The 19,221-nt window shown below is 34.9% G+C and overlaps 3 protein-coding genes across 4 annotated transcripts; all 3 read left to right on the top strand.

Moving 5' to 3' along the window:
* Window positions 635-2,250, top strand: LOC105165752 (peroxidase 72). Its single transcript, XM_011084873.2, has 4 exons — window positions 635-945; window positions 1,047-1,238; window positions 1,331-1,496; window positions 1,653-2,250. The coding sequence occupies exons 1-4, from the start codon at window positions 721-723 to the stop codon at window positions 2,063-2,065; spliced, it is 996 nt and encodes a 331-aa protein (XP_011083175.1). The 5' UTR covers window positions 635-720; the 3' UTR covers window positions 2,066-2,250.
* LOC105165751 (50S ribosomal protein L7/L12) lies at window positions 6,477-9,115 on the top strand. Its single transcript, XM_011084872.2, has 2 exons — window positions 6,477-7,235; window positions 8,686-9,115. Exon 1 carries the CDS (start codon window positions 6,653-6,655, stop codon window positions 7,232-7,234), a length of 582 nt encoding a protein of 193 aa, XP_011083174.1. The 5' UTR covers window positions 6,477-6,652; the 3' UTR covers window position 7,235; window positions 8,686-9,115.
* On the top strand, window positions 10,536-17,476 carry LOC105165750 (folate transporter 1, chloroplastic). Of its 2 annotated transcripts, none has more exons than XM_011084871.2 (11): window positions 10,536-10,805; window positions 10,906-10,982; window positions 11,850-11,926; window positions 13,236-13,326; window positions 13,966-14,056; window positions 14,731-14,804; window positions 14,981-15,085; window positions 15,970-16,041; window positions 16,144-16,164; window positions 16,300-16,367; window positions 17,186-17,476. In XM_011084871.2, the coding sequence occupies exons 1-11, from the start codon at window positions 10,700-10,702 to the stop codon at window positions 17,319-17,321; spliced, it is 918 nt and encodes a 305-aa protein (XP_011083173.1). In that variant the 5' UTR covers window positions 10,536-10,699; the 3' UTR covers window positions 17,322-17,476. The 2 variants fall into 2 exon arrangements, with proteins under 2 accessions (XP_011083173.1, XP_011083172.1); XM_011084870.2 differs by having other exon boundaries at window positions 10,537-10,805; window positions 14,978-15,085.

The raw sequence follows: 19,221 nt of genomic DNA, 5'->3' as shown, positions 1-19,221 counted from the left end.
TTATTGTAATTTTCTTTTTTTTTTTTTAAAAAAACAAAAGTTTGTAAAAAAATTTGATGGAGTGGATGGAAAAATTTAAAACATTATAAAAAATTTATCCACTAGTCAATTCAAAAAATTAAAAAATAAATAAAATTATAATCCTTAATCCACAAGGGTATTTTGGTCAGTTTACCATAAAAGATGGATGAAAATCTAATAGGGACTAACGAAATGAATTAATTGTTAGACGACCATTAAAATTAGAGGAGTATTAGTAATTTTTTAAACAATGAAAGATACTGATAATTATATCATATTTAATGAGAATTCGTTGTAATTTAATGTAAATAAAATTTAAGACAATCCCTTTTTGTCAAGAGAGCAGGTGCTTCTCATCCACCTATTTTCACACTCACTTTTAGAAACATCTAGAAAAACTTTGTGTACTATTTTTAAAAAACTTTAGAAAAAAAATATAATTTTCATTTTTAAAAAAGGTTAAAGTGCAATTAACCTTAAAATATATAGATAAATACTATCAAGAGTTCCCCATAATGGAGAAAGTAACCAATTCAACTCAAAAATCCCACCAACTCCAACATTCTCACTCCCCTTCTCCATGCATTACTTGAACTAAAACTCTATACATAAATACTCTTCATCACCTTGTCCTAAATTCCATCACTGCCACTCTTCCTAATACAGCACCAATTCAAATTATAGCTAGAGCAAAAGAATATGGCTAAGTCCATCTACTTGTTCTTGGCTCTAACTCTGCTTGATTTTGCACCTCTTTGCTTCTCTCACAACTCCTATGGGGGCTACCTCTACCCTCAGTTCTACGACCGGTCGTGCCCCCGAGCACAAGAGATCGTTAGGTCGGTTGTTGCAAAGTCTGTCGCTAAAGAAGCCCGCATGGCTGCTTCACTTGTTAGGCTTCATTTCCATGACTGCTTCGTCAAGGTTTGAACGTACTCGATTTAAACTTGATATCTCTAGTTATGGTGGATTAGTTGTTGACGAACTAATTAATGAAGAGTTCTTGTCTTGATCATGACATATAGGGGTGTGACGCGTCGATACTTTTGGACAGCACGGGAAGTCTAGTCAGCGAGAAGAGGTCGAATCCTAACAGGAATTCAGCTCGCGGGTTCGAAGTGATTGATGAGATTAAATCAGCGCTGGAGAAAGAGTGCCCTCAGACCGTTTCGTGTGCTGATATCATGGCTCTTGCTGCTAGGGATTCCACAGTTCTTGTGAGTGAAAAGCTGGTGAAAAATAGTGTTAATTAGGACATATATAGTACAAGGTATATACCTGATCCTTTTGTTGTTCTTGATTTGTGCAGGTTGGTGGGCCTAGTTGGGTGGTTCCATTGGGAAGAAGGGACTCAAAAGGTGCTAGTTTGAGTGGATCAAACAACAATATTCCTGCCCCTAACAACACTTTTCAGACCATTCTCACCAAGTTTAAGTTGCAAGGACTGGACATTGTTGATCTTGTTGCATTATCTGGTACATTTTTCTTACCTCATCATTTCCATCATGTGCTTACATAATTCTTGATTTTGATACATACAATAGTTACTATGCTGTTAAATTAACTAAAGGGCTTTAACTTCAACTCAAAACAATGAACCTTGACGTATGAAACCAACCATTTTCTTACAGGAAGCCACACCATAGGAAATTCAAGATGTGCCAGCTTCAGACAAAGGCTCTACAACCAATCAGGCAACTCACAGCCCGACTTCACGCTCGATCAATCCTACGCTGCTCAGTTGAGGGCACGTTGTCCGAGGTCTGGTGGCGATCAGAACTTGTTCTTCTTGGACTTTGTCTCCCCAACAAAATTTGACAACAGCTACTTCAAGAATCTGTTGAGTTTCAAGGGACTGTTGAGTTCAGACCAGGTGTTGGTGACCAAGAATCAGGCATCATTGGAGCTTGTGAAGATGTATGCTGAGAGCAATGAGCTTTTCTTTGAGCAGTTTGCAAAGTCAATGGTTAAGATGGGGAATATCTCACCATTGACAGGCTCAAGGGGAGAAATAAGGAAGAATTGCAGAAGGATTAATGCTTAGTCGAATAGTAATCATTAAGAATGGAGTGCAAGTGTTTCTTGTCTTTTTCTATTTCAATTGTTTTGTTAATGTTATGAGGTGTGTGTATATGTGTGGTGGGATACGAAGAAGTATTTTGGTTATGGTAATGAACATCTTGTGTCCATTTTCTTGCATCAGTCCTATGATTTTATGGAGCTATTATAGTTTTCTATTTCATTTTCTTTTTTTGTTAATTATATTTGGATCGTTCTAAAAATGCAAAAAAGAATTACTCTTTCAATTTTTTTAAAAATTTCATTTACACCCCTCTAAATTTTTTTTTTACACCTCATTCTCTTCCGTTAGGGTTTGGATTGAAAAAATGCTGATGTTAGCCAAAAAAAAAAAAAAAATTCCAATTTTGCCTCTTATTTATATGTAATAATTTTGTACTTATAATAAAAAAAAATTAATGATGTTAACCTCCTCACTCTACACACACACATGTATATATAATTTTTGTCCCTTTATAAGTACAAAAATATACACGAGAATACTTAGAGACAGGCAAAGTTAAAATTTTATACAATTTTTTTTTGCTAACGTCAATATTTTTCATCCTAACCTTAACGAAAGGGGGTCAGGTAAAATTTGAAATTTTTTCAGAGGGGGTGTAACTGTAATTCACATTCTCAAAGGGGTTCTAATTAATACAATTAATCTCCTTTTTTTTAGCAAAATTATATTTTTAGTCTTGTAACTTTGGATCATTAGCACATTCGATCTTGTAATTGTCCATACTTAGCAAAGATAGGGCAACTTGATCAAGAATACTTTAGAGCTTTCTCAGAGGATCAAAGCATAATTATCCATACCTTGCAAAGATAGACTTGCTGCATTCTAAATTAAGCAAGTATAGGAGATATGAAAAATATTTTACCTAACCAGTGATTGCACATAAACCATAAAATGGTTAATCAAGCAAATGTGAATATTAGACACAACTTTATTATGACTCATAGCTGATGAAATGAGCAAGCATGAGCCAACTAGAGGCTACTTATCATGGCTCACAGTTGATACAGAAAAATGAATGAGAGTGGTGCGATGTAAAGGCTTATTATGGCTCAAAGTCAGCAAGTATGGATGCACAGCTGAGTGTAGCTTATTAAGCTAGCAAGATTGTTGACCTGTCATCAACAAAGAGTATCGCCCAAGGAGAAACGAGAACCATTCTTATTCTAACAAGAAAGTACATAGCTAGTAACGTAATGTAATTATAAGCAAAGCAAAAATTTCAGGAGTAAACCTACGATTATAAGCATTCTAGAGTAGAGAAAACTTCTACCATCAGTGACTTTCAGATCGTATGCTCTAAATCTGATTTTTCTGGCTATCTTATAAGGTTTTTCCCAATTGGAAACCAATATTTTGACTAGTTTGAGGGCCCTTGCTAGCCTGAGTATGAGTTCTCCCACAGGGAATTCTTTTCTTTTCACATGTTTATTATAGACGTTGATCACCTTTTATTTGTATCTTTCCATGTTGGTTCGAGCATCCTCTTGAACTTCATCTATCAAGTTCAAGCAGGTACGTAGTAAGGCATCATAGCTTTTCTGCTCGTAGTGCAGGATTCTATAGGTTTCTAGCCCTGCATCCACAGAAATAACAACCCTCGAGCCGTACACTAGGTTGAAAAATGTCTCTCCATTGTTGATCTCGGGGTAGTCTTATAGGACCACAACACGCTAAGCAGTGCATCGACCCATTGTCCTCCTTGCTCCAACTTAGTTTTGATGCCTTACCTGCCCATTAACTTGGGGATATGCTACTAAAGTAAGCATTGTTGGATGCCTAGGTCGGCACACTTATTTTGAATTTTTCAATCCTGAAATTGATGATCATTATATTCTTTTAGAGGAATTTGAGCATTTCGTGTTCTATGATTTGGCAAGGGGCTTAACTTCTATCCACTTGCTGAAGTCTGTTACTAACAAGAATTTGCATTGTCCTTGTGCAACTGGGAAAGGATTCACTATGCCCATTCCCCCACTGAAAAACAAACATGGTACCAATAGGGCTTTGAATGGTTCTGGTGGTATGTGGATAAGTGTGGCATACTTTTGGCATTGCTACACCTCCTTACCTAATCTTTTGTAGCCTTCTAGAGAGAAGGCTAAAAGTATCCGACTTGTAAAGTTTTACATGTAAGAGCCATTCCACCTATGTGGGATGTCCAAGATCCTTTATGTATCTCTTACAGTATGGTTCTACCCTCTCTCTCTCGAAAAGCACCGGAGGTAGGGCTGAAAAAAACTGCGTTTGTATAGGATTTTCCACTTAGCACAACAAATTTGACTGCCTTACTTCTTAGCGGGTTACCTCTTGGTCATTAACAGGAAGGATTCCTTCCTATAGATAGTCTATTAAGGGATTCATTCAATTTGTATTGATCTATAAGACATGGATGTTAGTACTAGAAGATTCTTTAGTAAGGGTTCTTACAGTAATAGTCCGAGTGTTTCAATCAACTAGGGAGTTGGCCAGTCGAGCAAGATAGTCTCCCTTGATGTTTTCTGTACGAGGGATTTTATAGAGCTTAAAGTTCTTTAGTCGGTCCTTGAGCTTGTTTATCTCTTGGAGATATTCCTTCATTCGGTCTTCCATAATAGCACAGGTACCTCCTACCTGGCTGGGTTAGCAACTGGGAGTCGAAGCAAGGGTGGAGGAGCCACAACATGCAACAACCATTTTCCTTCATTTCTCCTTAGCACGTGTTATTTCAATCACGAATTTAGTTAGTGCCAAGGGCTTGATACACGCTCTAGGCTGGTAGAAAATGTCACAGTCGTTGAACTCAATGGCCCATTTGATCATTCGACCTGAAATTTCAACTTTCCCCAATGTTGCTCGCAGAGGAGTGTTAGTACACATAATAATGGAATGTGATTTAAAAAAAAGACACAACTTATGTGTAGCAAATGGCAATTTTTCTACCTCAGGTTAGCATTGTTCAGCCCCATATAATACCTTACTTACATAGTATATGGGTTCCTGATTTCCATCTTCATCCTTGATGAACACTGAGCTCACGACGTGCTTCCCCATCATAAGATACAGGTATAATAGCTCACCAAGTGTTGGCTTAGTGAGTAAGGACAACTCGACCAAGTAGAATTTTAGGACTTGAAAGCTTGGTGCCATGCCTCATCTCAAGAGAAGTCTTTGACCTTTCTCACAACTTTGCGCTGGATTGAGCGGAATATGGACTTGTTGAGGGTTGTTGTTTGTTGCAGGTGACTTGATGTATGAGGCAGAAATGAAGCCAAGTAAAGAAATGCATGAATTGGTGTGCACATATTCCTATAAAGGGACATGAAAGTAAAATTTGTCATACCTTAGGGTGTATAGGTAATTTCACAAACTATCAATCTAATTCCTACTCTGGTAAACACACACTAAAAATATTATTGCAGATAATCTCAAGAAAATTGAACTCAGTGAACAAATTACAAATCAGTCACCTTTGTACTAATCCACCACAAAATACACTGTTTAGCCATTTATTCCAAACATGGCCTTAGGGCTTATTAGACTAGAACTGAGCCTGCTAAACCTGTATTTCAAGTGAAAATATAAAATTGCGTTTGAATTTGTGTTTTAGTTGTTTTGTTTTGTGTTTTGAAAATCGAGAGAGAAAAATAGAGATAAGTAAGTGTGTGTTGAAAATAGAAGATATGTTTGGATTTGCGTTTTGAGGTAATTTAAAATATTTTAAAATAAGTGGTGTAGGTTTGATGTTGGATTTTGGAAGATAAAAATCACTGTTAATTATCAAATCATATTTTTTTAGATATAAATATGTACTATATATAAATATTTTATGTTTAATGTTGTATTTTTGGGAGACAAAAATTACTATTTATTAATTAAAAAACAGAAAACACGCAGATAAAGTGTAAAAACATAAAAACAAACATTGAATGTGTTTTATATTGTCTCAAAAAATGCGAATACAGAAATCCAAACACAACCTAAATTTTTATGTTGTTTGGTTTATTTTTCAATAATCACTTCTGAAATTAAATTATGCTGATAAAAATCACAAATTGTAGCTTTTAATTATGTCGGAATTATTATTAACTCTCCATTGTTTTCCTTGAGTAAGCTTAAGAATAATACTAGTTTTGAAATTTACCTAAGTTTTTATTTAAATTGAAGAATTTCATATTCTTAATAATAAATTTTTTAAACGTATTTGGATAATTTTAAATTTTAAAAAATTCAAATTCTTTAATTATAATTTTGGATTATCTTTCATTAAATTATAATAAATTTTAAATTAATTCATTTAAAAGAATTTCTCCAAATCATTTGATGGATTCAAATTCATATGTTGCATCTGAATTTCGGATCAGGTTTCAAACCAACCCACCCGAGTCCAAGTCCGACTTGGCTTAAACCCAGTCCGGATTCTCATTGCTCAGAGTTGGAGGGTTTACAAGTTTCAGCAAAACCCCGATCATCGTCTTCGATCCTTCGGACCCTCGGAAGCCTCAAATTGTGTCACCTTTGAGCTGTGATTTACTGTTATTATTCAATAAAGTACTGATATTTCTTTCGGCAATGAGACAACAGTTCTCTCGTTTAGTTTCTCAAACCCTCACTCGGCTCCCAAGACCCATTTCACCGATTGGCCGAATCGAAACCCCAGCAGGAAACCCTAATTTGATTCGAAAATTCTCAGCTTCAGCTCAGGAATCCAAGCCTGCACCATCTGAACGGGTATCTGGCATCGTTGATGAAATTTCTGGTCTTACATTGCTGGAAATCTCGGATTTAACGGAAGTTTTGAGGAAGAAAATGGGGATTGAGGAAATGCCCATGATGGCAGTGATGATGCCTGGGATGGGTTTTGCCCCTGGAATGGCGGGAACGAAGGGGAAAGGAGGTGGAGGAGGCGCGGCGAAGGAGGAGGCAAAGCAGGAGAAGACGGCGTTTGATTTGAAGCTGGAGGGAGGTTTTGATGCGGCTGCCAAGATTAAGATTATTAAGGAAGTTAGAGCTTGTACGGATTTAGGGTTGAAGGAGGCCAAGGATTTGGTGGAGAAAGCTCCAACCTTGTTGAAGAAAGGGGTGACGAAGGACGAGGCCGAGAAGATCATTGAGAAGATGAAGGGAGTTGGGGCGAAAGTGATCATGGAGTGAGGTAAAATGGTTGATATTACTTTTTTAGGATCTTTCTGAATTCAGAAGGAAGCTGAGTCGAGTTGTGTTTGTCTACATTGCCACAGTTCTTTGATTTTCCCTAGATGTTGTGTGAAGATCAGCTTAGCTCGGGCTAAGATGTTTCGATGATATCATGCCACGTGAAATGGGTTTACATAGTCTTTCTTGCTGTTAACATTCAATTCATCCATGAATTTCCACATTTTGCGTCAGTCTTAATTCCATCATAGGAGAGTAAATACATCTTGGATGTGAAATCATCTTGAATAAGAATTGTAGGTTTACCACATCATCTAGGAATGGAGGTGCTGGGCAGCTCCCTAACATGAAGCAAAGTCGTTCTTATGTTAGCATTATTTCTTCACCATTCTTGCCTGGTTGTAAGGCATAAATATGGCCAAACTCGATCTTTTCTGTCTATTAGCAGCCATAGACAGGTTTTTCTTTACTAGCACCTTAAGGTTCACATGTTCCTTTATAATAAATCATGTTGCCACTTCTTGATTGAGTTATTTCATTCTACACTATCAGAAGTGAAGTTGCTACTTTCTTTACTATTCATTTTGAATAAGCAAGCAAAGAATACATTAAGTAGAATTTTTTAGAAGAGCTTTTTCAGTAGTTAGTTATCTCTCATCTGAATCCCATACTTCTCTGTGCCAGACCTTTCCTCACTACCCACAACAGGTTGATGAAGTAGTAATTTTAGGTCAATTTGGCAGGATAAAAGTTGAAGCCAATATGACATGATTCTTGATGTTGTTTTTGAACATGGAAACAAAATATAGGAAGACTTAATACTGATTGGAGTTTATTTCACGAATTTGCTGCACCTCCTGAGTCGTGTGAGGTATTCCTGTATCCTAGTGGCTTCAGAGCTTAATTTTTTCACAACTTGCTGAATTGGCACTCTCTCTCACGCATCCGCATTGCAGCTCAGTTCTTATTTCTTGATTTGCTGCCCATATCTTCAGCTTTCTATGGGGCATTCTTCATCTCAAATTGACGTCTGCTTGTTTTGATGGTCAAACATTTAGGTCTATCTGGCCCTGAGACATACGGTGTGTGCTTATTTGATGAGAATGTCTAACATCTGAAATTTGATATTTCCTGTTTTATACTTATTAGACACTTGTGCCATGTTCATTAACTTCATTCGACACCCCAACCTGACTAGCATGATTTAGAGAACACACGAAAAGAAAGGACTGAATGCTCCGCTTAAGCTTCAAATAAAATAGGCACCCACCTGAACGCCATGGTTTACTAAGCACATCATTCGTGCGTTCCTTCTGATCTCAAATGTTGGCCTTGGGATATGAAGTTCTTGTGAACTGCATCATCTTGATCCTAGATTTGAAGTTTACTGCTATGACTCTATATGCAAACAACTTATGTAACTAGCGCTATGTTTTATGTGTTCTTTTCAGCCATTCGCAACAATAATCATAGAGCAATCTGGGCTGCGATTTCATGCAGAACCCATTAGGTGATTTTACCAATGTATCACATTGCAAGCAAATTCATGAGCGAAGAAGACTGGTGTGGGCTTTTCGACAATCCACAGGATGTTACAGGATCTGCTTTTACATATCGAATAACTTAGATGTATGACATCCAACCTGTAAACACTTAGCTGCAGCTTCATATATAAACTGCTCATTTCACATATATCAGTTCTTTAGATCAAAATGAACAAGTTCATGGGTTTATTTTTGTAGAACTAATGAATTACTTTCTGTTTACACTTAAGTTAGCTTCTTTCTTTGTTCCCCCTTTGTTCTTCAATTTCCTACTCAGAGTTAAGTTGGTTGATATGAGTAACTTTGTTTTAATACTGCTACATCTAATTATACTAATTCAATTGCCAAAGTTTCTTATGTTTCTTTTTACTTATTATTATCTTGCTTTTCAGTTGCAATTATTTATGAATTGATTAGTTCGGCAAGGCGGCATTGATTTTCATGTTTTGAGTTTGAGTCCCATTGGATGTTTGTCTCACTATATGTGAGAGCGTATTTCATTTTATGTGAGTGTTTGTAATTGATAAATCGTTTTTAGTCATATTAATGTATTGGTTGAATAGAATTATTGTTGAATGTATCCACATGAGTTAGAAAAAATGTTGAGGATTATTTTGAAACCTGTTGTTTAAAGAAAGAAAAGGAAAGTCAACACTTTCATGGCTAGGGATGACAGTAGATCCAATTTGGGGTGAATTTTTTACATTAAAACAATTCTTTACTAATTTCTATATGCATGTCCTAATTTTAAAATTTAAATATTTATATACTATAATTATACATAAATATCATATGTGCATGTAATATAGAACATGAATAACATAGTCGAATTGGATCATAATGATATTGCGTGCGATGATGTCTAGTATTTACATATCAAAACTCGTTTGCAATGGATTTTGTCTTTATGCTTTAAATAAATCGTACAGAAACTTAAAAGTTAAAAAAATGAAAAAGAAAAGTTAAAATTGGAGTATTTTAAAAAATAAAATTAAAATATTTATAATTTCACTGATAAGTTGCAGAAGTTGGTAAAGAATTTTTATAATTTTTGGTTTAAAAAATTTAATTTAAGCAATTAAAAATAGACTTCTCAACTTATTTTCAATGATAAGTGCTTATTTTAAAATTTGCAAACACCCCCTTGAACTATTTCCAAATGCTCCAAGTTAACCCAAATCCTTTGTCATTCTGATTCATGCTATTAAATCAAAAATATTTTTTATTTTCACATAAAATGAATAAACTACACAATCGGCAATGGCATAACAAAAGGGTTTAACTGCATTTTTGGTCCTATAGTTATATTTTTAGTATTTTAGTCTTATAACTCTTCAATATAGTAAAAGGGTCGTTCCTACTTTCTGTTTATTGCAATCTTAAGAAAAACAATGATCGAAATTTTCAAAAACGGAAAATGAAATCATAACTCTGGTCAATTTTGAAAATTCTCACAAATTTTGTCCTAGAATTGAAAAATTAGGAAAAAGTTAGGATCATTTTATAATTCTAACAAATTATATGACAATATATATATTTCCGGTCAATTTTGAAAATTCTTACAAATTTTGCCCTAGAATTGTAAAATTAGGAAAAAGTGTAGGATCATTGTATAATTCTAACAAATCATAACTCCGGTCAATTTTGAAAATTCTCACAATTTTTTTCCTAGAATTGTAAAATTAGGAAAAAGTGTAGGATCATTTTATAATTCTAACAAATTACATGACTCAATATATATATATATATCTCGATTGCATTCCTTAATTGAACAGCAAGCGATTGACCCACCATTCCCCCATTTCCCTGGATTCTGTTTTTGGGCATCTGTACCGACAGACAGCCGTGGAGAAGCGAATTTCTGTCGTAGTTTTAATTTGATATGAAAGAGGAGCTGACACTATAAAGTAGCAGATGATCGATGGCGGCGGGCTGGCAGTGGGAGAACGCGGCCGCCGGCTCCGCCGCTGGTCTCGCCACCGTCGCCTTCACTCATCCGTTCGACGTCATCCGCACCCGATTCCAAGGTCTCTATTCCTCTACTTAATTTAAATCTAATGGTGTTCGGTAAAACCTGCAATCTTCCTGTGTGTTTTTCCTTTTAATTGAGTTTCTGTTGTTGATTAGTGAACGACGGGAGATTGTCGTACCTACCTACGTATAGGAACACTCCTCACGCTCTTTTCACCATCGCTCGCACCGAGGTTTGTTGTTTTGGATTCGAGATTTCCGCATTCTCCGTCTCCGTATTTATTGTCACGTTATTTTCCTTTCCTATGATTTTGTTTTGGCTTATTTTGCTGATATATGTCGATTTGCGATGAGTTGAGTTTTACCATACTTGTCTTGAACTCTTGATAGAGTAGAAAGTTCTTGGAAACAGCAGCGTTTTAATTCCAAAATTATAAGTAGCACCTTACAGTGATTGATTGGAATCAACTTTGTACAGTGGAGGAAAATGTTGAATGGTTTATGCATAAGCTTGAATCTAGAGACAATTTGGCATCTAGGAACACAAGTTATAGCTGCATCAGGAATTTATTTCATTTTTGTTCGTAATCCAAATGACATATTGATCAAACCATTTGAAATGTAAAATTCAATAAATTGGATGAGTTCATTCTTTTCCAATCTTTTTTTTTTGCTTATTGCTCAAACATGTCCAATGGATCACTCACTGTTTCATTTGGCTAATCAAATCTTTTGAAATAGAGGAAAATAGTCATGGTTAATTTTCTAAATTTATGATCAATGTAGATGCTGGAAAACAGCAATGTCCTCGTCAAATTTCATCTGCCAGCTTGGGACACTTATGCACTTAGAAGAGCAATGAGACCTGGAAACCTGGACATTGTTGTTTGTCTACATTGTAAAACACCTAGTTGTGTGAAAGAACTGTAATTTGCTTTGCTGTACAGGAAACAGCTACTTTAATTCAATGCGGGCAGTTGTAACTACGACTTAATGGTCGATTGCATGATTTTATAAACTCCCTTTTCCTTTTTAGTTAGTCATTTCACTTCAAGATGAATTTTTTGTTACATGCTTGAAATAATGACATTATATTTCAGGGTCTTAGAGGGCTGTATGCTGGCTTTTACCCTGCTGTTCTTGGATCAACTATTTCATGGGGTTTATATTTCTACTTGTAAGCATCCATCCGAATTATGTCCAAATTATTAGTTTTTTAGTTTCTAAGTATGCTTAACATGATGCATGGATGCTCCTCAGAATGATCTCATGCAGTATTGGATACACTTGGATACAAAATTTGGCGTATATGTGTCAAATATGTTTTTGGAGTATCCAAAATTTGGGGAAAAAATAAAGAAAAGAACAGAGGGGGGAGATGTTGAATACAATTTCTGATACATTTTCTGGAGTATCCTGCATGTCCTGGACATGGGGCAGGGTATTAATCACTATTATTAAAGATTTTGGTAAAGTCAAAGAATGGAAGGATTTCTTGGCCTTTTAGTAAGAAAGTGAAGCCCACCAAATTAGAACTCTCCATGTCCTATACTAAGTTCTTTCTCTTCTTCATACCGATTTCTTTCACCAATAAAGGTAGAGGAGCAGAAAGAACTCCTTAAGGATCTTAAGGCATGGCCTAAAATGGATTAACCAACTCCTTTCAACAAGAAATATCTTTTATATTATTTTTTTATTGCTGTAAATTAACCCGATATGAATCCATTTATTTTAGTACACATAAATTTTGGTAAATGTAAGTTCTAAATGATATGTATGAATATTTATATATGTATATATACACATAAAATATATGTACTACAACCCATATGGCTGATGTATTGCATTTGCTAATTTTTTTTGAAATTCCTGTATATTGTATCATATCTCTATCTATGTGATCTAGAAACCTAACAACCTTGTAGGTGTAAAGATTTTTGGTATTTTACACTTGGAGTTTTAAATGACATTGGGACACAAAGGACCCTTCAATGTGTCACCATCCTTAATCAGTCCCATGATTGTGTCAATCCTGAATGCTCACTATACTAATCTTCCATGTATGTACAATAATGGTCATTGTTTAAGGGGCAAATATTAAATTTCTTCCTATTTTTACCTTGAATAACAAACTTATTGAAGTCCTATTTGTTCTATCCTTGTAGGACTTTTTTCCCATTGAAATTCAGTACCTTATTCCTTAAGGCCCTTTGTGGGTAAAATTAATACATAACCTGACTCAGTCTATCAGTGGATGAGAAAACTTGCCTTCTAGTGCAGATATATTTTTGAGTCCTGCATTTGAGTGGGATACATGAAAAAACATACTGCTACCTTGTTGTGCTGCTTATCTTCTTCTTCTTTTTTTTTTTTAAATGTTAATTTAACCATTCAGCTCTACTAGTTACACTGCATAAAGATGGTGCTACTTGAACATGCTAGTTCATGTGGTTTAAGCCATAAATGGTTGTCATTGTACTTTGCAGCTACAGTAAAGCTAAGCAGCGATATCTGAGAAGCAGAGAGGAGCTGAGCCCTGGTCTTCATCTTGCGTCAGCTGCTGAAGCTGGAGGATTGGTCAGATGTTTATAATATGTTGATCGTTGTTATGTTTATTTTGTTAGCATTCCATCAAGCAGCTGTAGTAACCTGGTGTAAGAAAATGCTAGCTGACTTCAACCTGATTTCGCCTGTTCTGCAAAAAAAGTAACAGAAATAGGTTTGGCTTGACAAATCTTCTCATGCAACTAGTTAATTTCCAAATTACATTATTTTATAATTGAATCCATAGAACTGTATCTTTAGTATGAACAAACAATATCTTTCATGTATTATATGTTGATGTGAGATATTCTTGATAAACACAAGCACAGGGTGTAGTTATTCTATTCATAATGTTGAAACAGGCTTGCCCTGTACTAATGCTATTATGAAGTCACCAATATTAAGTTGAGCCCCTTTGATCATTATTCAAGAATCGTTAAAGTCAGATCACACATAAATATAAAGTCTTTTTGCTCTATAAGATTTAAGAGAAAATGCAATTTCTGAATCAGCAGTGTCTATAGGGTTAGGGAGGATGAAGTTGCTCTGCCACTAATTCAATATAAGTTACTCTTTGATTTATTCTGTGGCTTCATCTGCATAGTAATCCAAGGCAACTGTAGGGATGATAAGATCCTATTGTTTAGTGAAGTTTATTGGTGGCTCATGTAGGTCTGTTTTTGCACCAATCCTATTTGGCTGGTGAAAACAAGGTTGCAGCTTCAAACTCCTCAGCAAGCTCGTCCATATTCTGGTTTCCATGGTCTGCTCTGTTCTTATACTAACTTGCTATGATGTGCTTTACTACAAGTGAATTTATACTGTTCCGTTCATTGCCATTTTGGTCCTATATGTAGGTGATTCCTTGGGTTAACGTGAGTAATTGTCTCAATTTTGAGGAAATTTGATGCCAATACTCTCCTTGTCCTGAAGTAATTTACATGAAGTTGTGTTGCTCTTTTTCATTGTTATATTTGCTCAAGTCATGGAGTTTGTATCACTATCAAGCGATACCCCGGCCGTTTGTGCACGTGTGTTTTTCTGCACTCTGTTGCCAGGAATCATTGTGAATAACTTTATTTAGTTGAACTGTATGTCTTTGAAAGAATCAAGACTGCATGTTGAGTTCATTGTTTCTGCATCTTCTCAGACCTCTCTGTTTGAACAGCAGCCAGGGTAAACCATCTATCGAAAAAAAATTTTAAGTTCAAATCAATGTGAATTCGTGCACTAAGAGGATGGATGTCTTTTGATAACTAATTAGTCAATGTTATACCTGCAAGTGGCACCTTATCTGTTACAGGACTGATGTCTCTCCTGAAGCATAATTGTTCTTGTTCTTTCTTCAATAAAATTACTTGAGTAACAGGAGTTTCTTAATAAAATGATTTTTCGGGGGTTTTACCCTTTTCTTAAATTCCTCTTTGCTGGTTTCAGATGCTTTAAGAACCATATTAAAAGAAGAGGGATGGAGAGCGCTCTACAAAGGGCTCGTGCCTGGTCTTTTTCTGGTTAGTCCTTTCCCCCTTTTCGCTATATTTTCAATTTATTTCTTGTATTTTTTTTATTCATTTATTATTCCTCTGTTATGTATATTGTTTATCATTTAATATCCGTTATTCTTGAGTACTCACGTATGCATATAATTCTGTGAAGGAACTAAATGGTTTTGGTGCTATCTCAGCAGGTAACGCATGGTGCTATTCAGTTCACAGCGTATGAGGAACTCCGGAAAATGGCTATCAACTATAGGACTGAGGAAAACAATTCTAACTTAGCTGATAACTCATTGGTGAGTTTCTGAAATCAATGACCATTTTGTTGTCTTAGGAACATTTTCCTGTTTAAAACACCGCAGACAGTAAAATACTTTGTTTTTTCAAGACTATCAAGTGAATCAGTGTATGAGACTTGTGGTCCTGTCGGATGCTGTAAACTGTGTGTGGAACTGCTTGGCAGAATGGAAACAAATGCTTTGAGTCCTAAAGTAGTAGTTTAGTGATGCGCCAAACTAGAACACATTCAGGTCCGAATAATCGTTGAGTCACTTTCCACTTGATCATTTCCAGGTCTCCATCCAAGAAGATGACATCAAAGCCCCTGTGACATATTAGTGGCTTTTCTTTATGCTCATTAACCTATGAAACGCCACAAGTTTCTTGGCAATTACTTCCTATTCCTACCAATCCCATTGAGCCTTCCAGTTGCTTTAGTACCTTTCCTGTTGGTCTCTGTAACCATCTCCTTTTAGGCCCAAAAGCATTTAACCATGATTCTCCTTTCTGCAAATGCAACCTAATAATTTCATTTTCGTGATCCTTTTTGCTGTCTCTCCCAGTGCTTATATCTTATATGGCTCACTATATCATAAGACATGAATTTTTGTCATTTGTCCATGGAAGTTAAACCGCCCCACCTCTCAAAAAGAAAAAAGAAACAAAAGTTACTCTATACCAGTAAGAAAAGAGTGCTCATGTTTCATGCAACCGAAAAAAGTTGATAAGCAGACGGATGTTTACCAATTTCTGGTACTATTTGGTTTATGCTCAGGAAGTTAGAGACTGGTTACCTATTTTCAGTTACCATTTTTTTTGCCTCTAAATTAAAAGGAGGAAAATGAAAATTTTGGCTTGAGATTGTTAACAATTTTTTTATTCTCTGGCCTTGTGCATACAGGATTCATTTGATTATGCAATGTTAGGTGCTTCTTCCAAATTAGCTGCCATTCTTTTGACGTATCCGTGTCAGGTAGGCCCAACTTTATTATCTCTAGCAGGCCTCTTTCGTGATGCATGGCATTAAACTTTTGCTCTTGTTCGCTGAATGTGTTTGTGTGAACGTCTCTGACAGGTCATTCGAGCTAGGTTGCAGGTAATAGAACATTCAGCTCTTACTTTAGATTTCTATAGATGCTCCTTATTCAAATTTCACTTAAACTGATGATTCAAACAGCTCTATGATTTCATTCCCTTTGGAATTGCTAATGGTCACCTTTTTGCGCCGCAGCAACGTCCGTGCATTCAGGGCATTCCGAAATACATGGATACCTGGCATGTTATGAAAGAAACTGCACGGTGAGATATGGCCGTCACTTTATGATCTGTACTTCTGACTCTTTGAACATACACTTTATGATTTAAAAGGGTATATTATATATATATATATGTATATATTGTATATTATATGGTTAATTACATAAAGACCCCTTCGAAAAATGCACAATTACACTTCCCTTAAAGAGGTTTTGGAATTACACTTACACCCCCAAGAATCCCTTTTTGTTAGCGATTGGACAAAAAATGCTGAAGTTAGCAAAACATAAATTTTTAATTTTATACTCTCATTTAATATTTTCATGTAATAATTTTTTATTTATAAGAGAAAAATGTAATAATATTATCTTCACTCTATATATAAATAATGTTAAACGCACTCTCTATCTCTCTTTATATATATATATAAAATTATATTTATCCCCTTATAAATATAAAAATATATATAGAATGTTAAATTAGCGATAAAATTTGGAAACATTAGCATTCTATGTTCGAACTCTAACAAAAGGGGTAGATGTAAATAGTGAATTTTTGGAGGGGTGTAAGCGTATTATTATTTTTTTTAAAAAAAAGAAGTATAATTTCGTATTTTTAAAGGGTATAAGTGTAATTTACCCTAAGTATATAGTAAATATATTAAATAAAATTCGGGATGCAACACACTTGATGAGCTTACATGCTGGAAGATTATGGAACCTACTCCAAACTGATTCTGGTTTCGCATTGGAATATGTGAAAAATAACTCTTTTGCCGAGAAGACAACTGAGTATTTGTTTCGTAAGCTGCATCACTATTTTGCGCACTTTAACGAGCTCTTTTCATCTTTGGCTCACAGATTTGAGGGTCCACGGGGATTCTACAAGGGTATCACTGCAAACATGGTGAAAAACGCCCCTGCCGCTTCCATTACGTTCATCGTGTATGAGAATGTGCTGAATATGTTGAAACTGGCAAGGAGAAAAGATGGATAATTTTAGTGTTGTTTTTATTCTTTTTTCATTCGTCTTTCCTGCCAGGGCGATCACATCTCGTTTTGTTAAGAGTGGTAGTGCCATTGTAGAATAATGCTAATTTTATGGCATCGCTAACGTATAAAGCAAATTAAATGTTCTCTTTACTGAGCGCATATCTGAATGCATTACATAACCTCAAGTGATGAGAAGGCCATAACTTATGAGACAACATGAGCTATACGGAAAATTACATCTATGCCCCTTTGAAATTTCTTTGTTTACTCCTTTTTTTGTTATGACTTATACGAAAAATGCTGATATTAGTAAAAATTTACATAATTTTTTAATTTTGATCTTCATTTAACATTTTTAAGTATATTTTTATACTTATAAAGGAATAAATATATTATATATATTTATATATATACATAGATAATGATGTCTCTTAAAACTCTTTATGGACTAAAAGCCCAAATAGCAAAATCCACTAGTCCAATTGGTGATCAAACGGTTGGTTCGTCAGTAGGAAGGTAAGGCCTAATGGTTGTTTCACTAAATTGCAAGCCTAGGAATCAAGTCAGTTCGTAAAAGACATGCCATCATATAGTTAGACAGACACATTATATAACTTGATAATACATCATCTTAAAATATCTCTATGTGATGCTTAGTAGATTAAAGGCAGATGACCTAGGAATTTATACATAACAGATTTTCGAATTGTCATGTAGACCTGGAAAGATTTGGTTAACTTGGTTTATCTCAGTGTATTTATATCCAAATCGTGCATGGATTTTTCGGGTAATTAGCAACATGTTGTCCGAATATGTCAGACACATCATTGAAATTTGTTTAGTTCTGAATTGGTTATAAGTCTAATGTCACTTGCAATATAATTATTAAATTTGTCAAAACAAGAAAATTGCACTTTTAGTCCATGCAATAGAGAGTGGCGTACTTTTAATCCCACAACTTATAAAATTAGCACATATAGTCTCAAATGATTAGAAAATTGTATCCTTTTTTGTCCCCAGGAGTTTCAACCGTTATTTTTTTTGGTTGGAAAACCGCTTGTGTTTGGTCAAAGTGATTTTGGTGGTTGGAAAACCACTATGCTTCTTGGAAGGAAATGAACACAGATACGGCATCATTTTTTTCTTCTTTCATCTTTAAAATTTTAGATTAAAATGCATAAAATTTTCCTCTGTTTGAAGGTTTAAAAATGCATAAAATTGAAGGTTTGGAAATATTTCTCTTGAAAGGATGATTCAAATGGTACCACTGACAATCAGAAACTCGTTGGAATGGCGCCGAAAACTTAGAGAGAAGTTTTCAGCGAAAAATGCGTTTTAATTGTAATTTTAATTAACTTAATTATTAATTATAGTTAGTTTTATTTTTTAATTAACTTAATTATTAGATATTTAATTATAATTTTGTTTTGATATTTAATATAATTATATTTAAGAATAAAAGAATTTGTATTTTTAGAAGAGATGAAAATGCAAAAAGAATTTTTTGTGAAAAAGTGAATTTGACCATAGTAATTTTAGATATAACATAGAGACATTTTAGTTATAAAATAAAAGAAAGGTAAAAAGATACACAAAAAAATGAGGCCCAATCGCACTTCAGGCACATGCACCCCACCTTCCATTAGATACTAACGAAAGGAGTTTTTTTTGCTGAATTTATTAAAATACAGGGGGAGGTTTAGCAATTTCTAAAACACAGAAGAATTTTTTTAACTATTTTAGAAAAATACAAGGGATAAAAAAATGGTGCCGAAAAAAAAAAATAAAATAAAATAAAAAAGAGAGGAAGAAACAAGAAGCCTCAAACATTGGCCAATTGCAGCAACAATGACTGTTATCATCAGAGACTTAGAAATATGTGGATTTGAAGACATCCTACAACC

The sequence above is a fragment of the Sesamum indicum genome, linkage group LG6 (assembly GCF_000512975.1).
Source record: "Sesamum indicum cultivar Zhongzhi No. 13 linkage group LG6, S_indicum_v1.0, whole genome shotgun sequence".
Taxonomy (NCBI): domain Eukaryota; kingdom Viridiplantae; phylum Streptophyta; class Magnoliopsida; order Lamiales; family Pedaliaceae; genus Sesamum; species Sesamum indicum.
The sequence above is the reverse complement of the archived record's forward strand: the minus strand, read 5'-3'. Positions and strand labels throughout refer to the sequence as shown.

Bases quoted from the DNA above. Each gene is read 5' to 3' on its own strand.
- LOC105165751 (XM_011084872.2), top strand. From the start codon at position 6,653: ATGAGACAACAGTTCTCTCGTTTAGTTTCTCAAACCCTCACTCGGCTC.
- LOC105165752 (XM_011084873.2), top strand. From the start codon at position 721: ATGGCTAAGTCCATCTACTTGTTCTTGGCTCTAACTCTGCTTGATTTT. The intron at 946-1,046 runs GTTTGAACGTAC...CATGACATATAG, and splicing joins TCCATGACTGCTTCGTCAAG to GGGTGTGACGCGTCGATACT. The intron at 1,497-1,652 runs GTACATTTTTCT...ATTTTCTTACAG, and splicing joins TGATCTTGTTGCATTATCTG to GAAGCCACACCATAGGAAAT.
- LOC105165750 (XM_011084870.2), top strand. From the start codon at position 10,700: ATGGCGGCGGGCTGGCAGTGGGAGAACGCGGCCGCCGGCTCCGCCGCT. The intron at 11,927-13,235 runs GTAAGCATCCAT...TGTACTTTGCAG, and splicing joins TGGGGTTTATATTTCTACTT to CTACAGTAAAGCTAAGCAGC. The intron at 14,805-14,977 runs GTTAGTCCTTTC...GTGCTATCTCAG, and splicing joins TCGTGCCTGGTCTTTTTCTG to CAGGTAACGCATGGTGCTAT.